Source organism: Temnothorax curvispinosus, unplaced genomic scaffold (genome assembly GCF_003070985.1).
Source record: "Temnothorax curvispinosus isolate PA1 unplaced genomic scaffold, ASM307098v1 QBEX01007135.1, whole genome shotgun sequence".
NCBI classification, from domain to species: domain Eukaryota; kingdom Metazoa; phylum Arthropoda; class Insecta; order Hymenoptera; family Formicidae; genus Temnothorax; species Temnothorax curvispinosus.
This window is the reverse complement of record NW_020216915.1, coordinates 417,489-427,676: the sequence shown is the minus strand read 5'-3', so window position 1 is coordinate 427,676 and position 10,188 is coordinate 417,489. Positions and strand designations below refer to the sequence as shown.

The 10,188-nt window shown below is 37.8% G+C and overlaps 1 protein-coding gene across 1 annotated transcript in view; it reads right to left on the bottom strand.

Annotated features, from left to right (window-relative positions):
- LOC112456751 (angiotensin-converting enzyme-like) overlaps positions 1–794 on the bottom strand; it is a 48,618-nt gene extending 47,824 nt beyond the window's left edge. The window contains exon 1 of the mRNA XM_025019485.1: positions 537–794. Within this exon, the coding sequence (XP_024875253.1) occupies positions 537–563 (27 nt within the window). The 5' untranslated portion in view covers positions 564–794. The remainder of the gene's footprint in view (positions 1–536) is intronic.
- Positions 795–10,188: the final 9,394 nt, after the last annotated feature.

Genomic DNA, 10,188 nt, shown 5'->3' with positions numbered 1-10,188 from the left:
ATGAGCGTACAAACGAGGTCATCGTTACATGTAATTGTGGTATGCTTTAAGTATCATGCATTATGATCTAACGAATGGAGATGATTCATGAATGCCGAGAAACCTTGCATCTATTATATTTTCTAACGATCGTTCTTATGCAAAATACCATAAACCATAACCGCCATATTAATTCGAGTACGAAATACAGGGTATAAACGTAATATGTAAAATCCACTTAAGAGATAATTTCAACACTTGAAAACAAACAAATTTCATCTGGATAAACATTCACGATTATTAACACTAGAAGGAGTACACTCATTATTTCGCTGGTTACAGAGTCTTCTCTTATCTCAATCGTAGGTCACTTAATTTTTATCAAAGTCTTCAAATTTTGCGATTTTTCACCAATTAGAATTACGCGATTTTCTGAGATATAAAGATCACGCTATTTATTAATTCAGCATTTATTAAAATAATAATGAAAGATCTTCGTCCTTCTAGCATTAAAATCACTGTAGAAGACAGTCACCCTGGTATCGACGATGACTTACGAAGTTGCCATTGATGCGGTCCAACATCCCGTCGGTTCCACCGAAGACGAACTCCACGAAAGTAAAATTCGTTTCAATCCTTGATAATGATCACTTACGATGGTCCATTGATCAATTGCTGGTTCACGCAACAACTTCTCCGTCGTCGTCGTCGTACGAAATTCCGTTCCACCGATCGAGCACGACTAACACGAGCGACGGTCTCGTTCTGCCGACGCTAAAAGCCTCGTGGACGACGTCAAGTGTACATTTATCCCTGCGAAGCTGTTCGAACGCGACCACGAGGAGGTCATCCGTAGCGAAAAAGGTGGGGGGATTCGCGCACACCTCATTCGTGTCGTTGGTTCGTCGGTGTCGCTGTTGCTTAGATGGATTGTCGTGGGAGTAGGTGGAAGTAGCCGAGGACGAAGAGAAGAAGACGAACAACTTCATTCTGTCACATCTGAGGAACAAAGTTTTTTTTTTAGGATAAAGAATGAATTAAATAAAGTGTATAAAAGCTCTCTTAAATAAATCAGATAAATAAAGAGACGATAAGAGCCAGGCACGATAACTGGTGCGCGCCTTCTCAATCAATACATAAAATATTGATTTTATTCATAATACATAATACATAAAATATTGATGATATAGAGATGAGATGATAAAGATTGACTGAGATGATAAAGATTGAGAATATAAATTATTGCGCACCAATTACCGCTCCTGGCTCTTATTGCCTCTTTTTATTTATCTGATAAGGAATAAAGTTAAAATTTTATGCATATAAAACAGAGTTAAAAAAGCTCGTAAAAATTTTAATAAAAAAACTCTGTTTTTACATACCGTTTAAAAATTCCTTTGATGTCACAGGAGAGAAGGCGACGAGAAGTTTCGCGAAAAGCGTGTCAATTAAATTGAGACAAAATGAAGGAAGGGTGAATAGAAACGTAGGAGCGTCAAGTAGTGACGAGAGGCAGAACGATGGGGGTCGAGGGCCAACCGGCCGTCGATTGCGACAACTTGAAGCTCTCACGTTGACAAGAGTCATTTGCCGACTCCTTTCAATGCGGCCCATTGTCTATCGAAGCGCACGTTTGCTCCTTGCAACTCTGTAAACATTAAGATTTGTTTTAGAAACCACTAACAGAAAAATATACTAGAGGAGCAAGGCGTAGAAATCGCTGAGAATAAAAATGATATAGCTATTCTTGACGATAAAAGATACGGTTTAGATAAATGACACGTTAGAAATTTGATAAATTAATTCACAGTACTTAATGATGAATAAGCGAAAATTTCACTACTTATTATCGAAGACGCATCTACGAGGTTCATTTAAGTTACAGTTGATGGGAGAAGAAATCGCGTAGATGCATTTTTAGATAATAGAAATGAAGATGTTATTCGATTGTTCTTTAACATAAAATAACACATGAAATATCATTAATTAATATCTATGAAATGCTTTATTATTTCTACTGTTATTAATTAATTAGCTATTAAATTGTAAATTATTATCTATAATTTGTTTAATATTTTCTGTGAATGTAATCGCGTCAATATACCGAATCGAAATTGCCACAAAATAAATACGTAACAACGTATATATATTTTAATTCAAAGTGACAGAAGTTTGACGTACGACACTACCTGTTATCAAAATACCAGTGTCATTTGTGTATCTTTCTTCGACTCTTTTAACATGAGATACAGCTAATTTTTTCCCTTTTACAATGGCTTGAGGATGAAAATCAATTGAATGAGTAATCTCTTTAAACCCTGTTCTCAAAATTATATTCATTTTTAACACTTTATCAGTCTCTAAGAAGAAAAATACAAGAAATTGTTATTGGTTAAGATAATATTTTTCTCAGTTTACAGGTCAATATTTAACATATTTTATGACATAAAAATCATAGTATTAATAATTACACAAAATTATAATACGTTCATGCGATATTTAGATTGTATAATTATAATAGTGCATTAAAAACGATTTTGTTTTAATTCTCTTTATACACGTTTCATAAATTGTGTCAGTCCAAGTATTACATTTAAGGGCTATCTACAATGAGTCGCAGTCGTAAGAGTCTTAAAAAATTGACTAATCACAGTCTATTATTCTCCTTGCGGTAGAAGAATAACGAACTGTGATTGGTCAATTTCTTACGACTCTTGCGACTGCGACTCATTGTAGATGGCCCTTTAACCGTCACGCGGCGTTACGTGTTTTCATGCACGAAGCGAATCCCGAGAAAAGTTATGCTAAGGTAGGGCCGCGGCGCGTGAATCGCGTGACGCCAACGGCTCGCGGCAACCTGAGTGGTGGACGTGGTGGTGGAGACGGAGCGCGGAGTTGGAAAAATAACTACGTGCGTCGAACGAGCGCCGCGCTAGTTGCCTACCCCCACTACCCCCACTATTCAAGTTGCTCCGCGGCACCGCGACCCAGCACTGTGACGTCATTGCCCTCGGATCGCAGGTCACGGCGCGGAGTAACGTATGTACCTGCGTGGCGGTTGAGATTACGAAAAACTGTGATATATGCGATGTATGTGAGTATGTGATATGTATATCGAATACATGTGCTTCGCGGAACTGATACGGATGCCGAGGTATATCGCATTCGTTAATGGTCTCGCTTTTCTCAACCGTTAACTTGATCGCGTCGTGTCGCACGACTTCTGCATGAAGTTGCGTCGTTTTCGGAACACGGGTAAAGGATACGAGCGAATTCTTAAGTCGAGTGACGCCGCGACGTATTTAATTATTAGCGATCGCAGTCTCTATTAACGTCGTACGCGTTTAACTTTATATTTAATTGTGTTTCGATATCTGGCGATCATGGAGGATAGACTGTTCATAAATCGATGATTTAATTGTCAACGAAAATCGCCTCATAAGGGGCAAGTGCAGCGTCATCGCGACGGTTGCTCCGGTTGCGAGAGTGGCGAGTGAAGTTGGCCGCGCGATTTACGAAATTCTGTCCGCCATCTACCTGCGGGGCATTATGGGCGACGACGGGCGTCGAGCGGATCGTACAGCTTTGTTCGTACGCTTCTCCAAGCTTCTCCGCCGTAATTCTTCCGTCGCCGTGTAATTAAGTACGCGCCGCGTCGCGAGATTAATACCGGAAGTGCCGTGCAAAGTGTCGCGCGATCATAAGTGACGATATTTTCGCGTGAGTGAGCGAGTGAACGTCGCGAGTGAGTGCGTCGACGGAGATGCGACAACGGAGAAGGAGCGAGGAGAGGAGGAGGGGGCCTGGGAGGCATCGGGCGACGGCGGAGCAACCGTGAGGTGAGTAATTATTATTCGTTCGTTATTTTGCTGTCCCGTGACGGATTCCTTTCTCAAGCGCGTGATTCGCTCATTATATACTCGAATCATTATTCGTACAATATCGTTTATGGTTTACTCCGGTGCAATTTCGATCGGAGTTCGATCCGTTCGATCTCCGGCAGATGTGAGAATGTGAGAAGAGATATATTACGTCGCGTCTCTCTCTTATTCGGTCGTAATATTGCGATCGTAATATTACTTGCAGTTTTTCGGGGATTAATTACTCTACGAGTTAATACGGAAATATGCAACCGCTCGCTTCGGCCGCGATCGTTTCGCGCACTAGCATTTTAAAATCAGATATGTTAAAATGACATTTTAACGGGCGCGATAATTATTTACTTAAAGTATTGATTATCTTAGCTACTGCTTTAATGTAAAAATATTTTTCTGTTACAGATCAACGCAGGGTTTTACGACTTACAACTCCGCTGTTGCGCATCGGCTGGTGAGTGATTTTTTTATTTCAATGTCAAGGCAATGGATTTATCAAAACTATATTACAAACGTGAATAGAATGTACGTATGAGAAATGAGATGTTATAAAAGAATCATGGAATCTTTTTCTAACAATTATTTATTAGACGTTTTACATCAAAATCCTTTATTTACTGTAAAAAAATTTTGTAAAATTACAACTATTATAGTGGGTAATTTTGAGATTCACTATAATAGGTGTCCACGCATTTGTAATTTTGCAGTACGGAAGGAAAAACTAATTAAAGTAATTTTGTATTACAATTACAAAAATTACAAATGCGTGGAAATTTACACCTATTATAGTGGGTCTCAAAATTACCCACTATAATAGTTGTAATTTTACAAAACTTTTTTACAGTGTTTAAAATGATAATTAATGTAACGGTAAAGTGTTCCGTATTAATCTCATGAAATATCTGAATATTTATTTCTATTTTTTTCTATAATAATTGTAGGAATTTATTTATTCCTACAATTATTACAGAAAAAATTAAAATATTAAATATTAAGAATATAAAAATATATACTACAAATGAACTAATGTTAAAATCGATTGCCTTGAAATGACTAGGCTCGGAAATGAATAGAGCCTAGAAAATATTTGTATAATTTTTAATCCTCTGTCGACTTTTTATTATTCTGGCACATGTATTGTATGTATTCACAATGCTGGTATGTATTCGTGAAGTGAGACTCGGGCAGTAGGCAACGTTCGGTAGATATCGCGTTGATCGGAAAAAATATCACGAGGCGCCCTAAACGTGATCGCGTCTTATAATTAATCAATCCGTGCGATTAATCAATTCTTAAACCTATAACGATTCGTAAGTTTCTCGAGGCGACGGCTGTCTCTCGAAGTAGATATCTCGCCCGATGTATCTTGGAGTCTCATAAATTACTTAATTGCTTCATTGCGCTATTCACGTAATCGTTATCTCTTTGAATGAATCACGCACCGCACTTCAAATCTTTTCTTCTGCACTTTTGTACATAGAATTTGCTTACTATAGTTTCGAATTGAAAGCGCGGAATACGATTATTGACCACATCAGTGATTTAAATAACTAAAAACTGTGTGTGGTACATAAAAACTGTAGTTTATCAATATTTCGCGGAATTTCGATATTGCACATTTTCACTTTAATTAGCGTGATTTGAGAATTAGCGTAAACTTCATAACTTAAATCGTATCGCGCGTATAGGAATTGCAGATGCCGCTTTTCAAATTTTTCATCAATGACGTTCATTAACGGGACGTCACAAATGCGCGGATCGACGCCGTCTCGCGACGCATTTAATTAGCAAGTAGAGTTATAATTTTATATTTAAATATCTGTTAATCGCGTAGCGCGCAAATTCGAAGTTTGTACATATATCGGCGACACGTTAAAACTCTTTGCCCATTCAAGGTTTATTTATCACGTTAATTTACGAGATGTCGCGGGTCTCGAGCGGATAATAGCTTTAAACGATTGCATCTTCGTCACGTTGTTTTTCTATCTTAATAACGAAGTGCGCATATGCCTCGTGTGATTAACGGTATGCAAAATACTGCACGTGCAATACCATCGTTTTTCGACTATTCATTCAATCTTGCGAGTGAGTATCTCGTAAGTGACACGAGACGAAGGACGACAACGCAGGAGAGATCCAGGTAAATATTAAAAGCAACTAAAGCGTGAGTGAAAACGATTGATTGATTTTTATAAAATAGAGATTATGTCCGAGCTGGGGCGGAAATATTTTATTCTGCCAAGCGTTTTGTGTTACAAAAAAGAAGAATGTGTCTTTGAAACATTTAAGACCTTCAACAATCTTTTTTCGAAATATTCGCGACTTTGAAAAAAATCTTGCTCTTTAGAATAATATTTGAGATTTTTGTTATATATTTAAAGTAATTGAAAATGTCTTGAACTTATCATTATACGTAGCAATTAAGAAACCAAAATCATCTGAATTATTAAGATTAATAAATAAACGATAGATCGATACACGTGTAGGAACGACAGACTGCAATCTGTCGCATGGAATGCATGAACAAGCTCGATAATTGCGACCGTTGTCGCCGTTCATTGAAACAAGTTGTTTAGTCATGTTTGTTCACGCTCGCTCGCCTGTTTCGGCTTCGGCTTAATTATCACAATTATAAACTTAAGCATTCTCTCTACGCGATACTAATATTCGCCAACTTTTATCGCTTATAACTTGAAGGTAATTGCAATTTCGACATTTATTGTGTACAAGGATCTTCGACTCTAATTTCTAAATACGCTGTTGAAGGCGTTTTTACACGCGTGTTACACGGCGGTTATATTCTCTGACGCGTGAGCAAATATAGCACCTGTACCGAACAGACGTAGAAGTGGCAAAAATTTATTCGCGAATGCGACTTGTCTATGCGCACGATTTATGAGTCGCCGAAGGGTGTGTACGTATGAAACATCGATGAACAGGTTCCGCGAAGCATTGACTTAAAACGCGATTCCCGTGCAATTTCCAACATTATGAGATGACTCACAGCTTACGGGTCTATCCGCGTAATTATGCTTGGTCTCATCGAGACGGGACGACACGGTGTAGTTTCCTGATTTCAATCGATCTCTCTTTCTCTTAGGCACTATTGTTTGAAACCTGGAGAATAAGCTATGATATAGAAAAACGTCTAGCAAATCAATAAACTCGACTTATCTCGAATAAGGAATCTATCTCAATGCTAGGGTGAGACGTTACCGTTCCGGATGCTGCACGTGTCGCAGCTAATAAAAAAGAGGAGAGATAAAAAAAAGATAATCATGTAAATTGCGGATAGTACACGTGTAACGTGCGAGCGTTACAACCCGTAAAGTTGACGCAGAGATATGAATCGGTCCGCGTATATATACACGAACATTTCTCGCCAGCCGCGTTCGCGCGGCAGCTGATCTTGAACTACATGTTCCACTTGGCTTTCATGATCGGCGCTCTCTTTGACAGCCCTGACGACGACCGCGCAGGGTTATCTGTAACGATTGTGATTAATACGACGGCAGCTCGCAGTATAAAAGAGCATAAACAACCGCGCCCAAGCGGGGCTGAGAGGATATAGTCTCACGACGATCTGGAATGTACGCAACTGCGAATGGTCTAGGCCAGTTTACGAGACCTTGGAGCCGTTATGGCGAAGTTCTTACGTGCATACGTGCATATTCCGTGCCGTACGATGCTGCTCGCATGTACATAGCGCGATATACTCGTTTACATAATCCGCTCTTACCTCGTGGATATTGTATAATATAGGAAAATATGGTCTCATATAATTTATTTCTAGACGGTTTTAAGTTTTACTTCATCGAATGCCTGTAATTCACGTTATTCTTGCTTCGCGTTGAACTACGAGCTGTAGGAAAAAAAAGAGATTTGCATTTCTATAGTGATCTATCATTTACAGTTATCATCTGATCAGCTATATTGTGTTTAAAATTGCAGATAATAGTTCATAATGCCAGTTGTACTAATAAACAGTTTCGAGATTTTTTAAAATAAATTTCTCTTTAGGAATATTTGAGTTTAAAGAGAAGTATTTGATTTAAAAGCGATAAATTACAAATTAGAGAGAGTTCTATTTAATATCTATATTAAAAAAAAATTGTAAATTAATTTTGGTTATCAAGTTTTTTAAATAATACATTTAAATATATTTAAATGTAACAAATGACGATAAATAACTATGATAAGTAATAAATATTATTTAATCAAATTTAAATTAAATAAATTTAAATCTAATAAATAATGATCACGGTTTTCTCTTTCGTTTCCGTATAGTGGATCAGCGTGGAAACACAAGTTTTGTTTAATAAATTTAAGTCGACGTATATACTCTGTTACGTTACGACCCCAATGCCATTGGCGTTATGCTCGTACAGGTATCTCACTTAGAAGCGTATACCAGTTCCCTGCGTGCCTAGACTTGGACAATGCTAATCTCATTGGCAGATAATGCGTGCACCGGTCTCACGTACCGACCGCAATTTTAGTTCCAAGTACGCACGAATGTGCTCACCATATGTTTATACGGTGCAACCACGTGTTTCTCGCGATTCTTTTTGTCGCTTTCGGACACACCTTAATCGACTTTATTCGCGTCGCAGAAGAATACTTTCGGGCGAACAGAAAAAGCGAGATGACGCTACGTTGATACTTGCGCAATTCGCCGTACTCCAATGTTACTCTAAAGTGGCACAAGTCGCAAGGAATTCATGAAATTGCCGGAAATGCATTGAACGTCGTCGCCGGTATTTTCGATCATTGTTATTCATGTATACAGTTATGGCCAATTCTCTGATTTCCTTTCCTCGGATAACGTCGGGTAACGTCTTTGACGGTTCCGTAAATACGTGCGATCTTTTCTATTTCATTGTCACTATTTGACGTCACTTAGGTACTCATTCTGAGAGTTCTCGTACCATTTCTAATTTAACGTCGTTCAAATCTGTTATTTGTTCGATCTACATTCAGATTTAGAAGGATATTCGGGAATTAATTACGAAATATACGCTTAAGAAAATTATACAAAGTTGTTATAAATTATAAAAAATTAAATTTTAAAGAGTTTATGTCGATAAAAAACGTGGTTTTAAAATGTATCACAGTTTTTATATTTTTTGTAAATTTTATTACATGTTTATTTTTTGTGAAACGTTTCGTGGTTTAAGAATCAGACTTATAAAAATGTATTACCTCGATTAATGGAAAAAATGCACTGCAAAATTTAGTTTAAAATAAAACATTCACAGTATTGTCTTGTTAAGAAATATAATAATTTAACTAGATAAAAATAGAGATAAGAATTAAAGATAAGAAAAACTTTTCATCGTTATTTCGCGATGTAGACTTTTCTGGCACTTCCTTCTTCGAAGCCTTGGAATTAATAAGGCGTGTATATTTCTGAACTATGAATTTTCTATGCATGTATTATCACGCGATAACAATGCGATCGTAATGAGTGCCGATAATTATTTATCTCTCGACACACAGAGTCGAGAAAACGTGGGAAAGTCGAGATGAGTAACCGGTATTACGCTGTTAAGAATTATGCAAAGCAGAACACGACAAGGTGCGCGCGCGGATGTAAGGATTATTCGAACGGTCGATGAAATCCTTTACACAGAAATTCCTTGCAGAATTTGAAAGATCGCGTATCTCGCTGAAGGAAAATGCAAAAAGATCAAGAAAACTGCGAGGCTTAAACAATTTATAATTTGCGTCAGATTTTATGATAAAATTTGGTTTATAATTATAAATTAATTAAAATTAATTATGTAGGTATATGTTCTGATTTTTAAATGTTTTTTTGTATTGCACGGCACATAAAGTTAGTAACCAGAATTTTATCCTGATTTCTGATGAAAAGATAGATCGTCTAACTCCTAACTTAACAAGCTGGGCTTAACGAGCAAGCCAAGCGGAGAAACAAATCACGATCTCCGTGATGCGGTAAAATTGATTTCATGAACTCAATCGCGAGCAACAAGCAAGAAACTGGCCTGAATTGCCGGTATCGGTCTTCAAGGTAATCTGTAACCGAGAAGTAAATAAAGCGGAAATACGTAATGCAGATAGCGTATTACATAAAGTGCCTTACGTTAAATAAATCGGCGAAACGAGGCGCGGATAATCGCGAACGCACACTGCGTTACGCTAAACGTCTGCCGACAAAGTGTTCGCGCGCTTAACTGCAGTCGTTGAAGTAAGACACGTAAAAGGAGCAATTTTGCGTGCCATTTTTATCTCGCTCCATTTAAAATGCAAATGAAGGGAAGCATGATATCCCTTGGCGAACATTGGTTGCGACGGATCGCAAGTCTCTCGG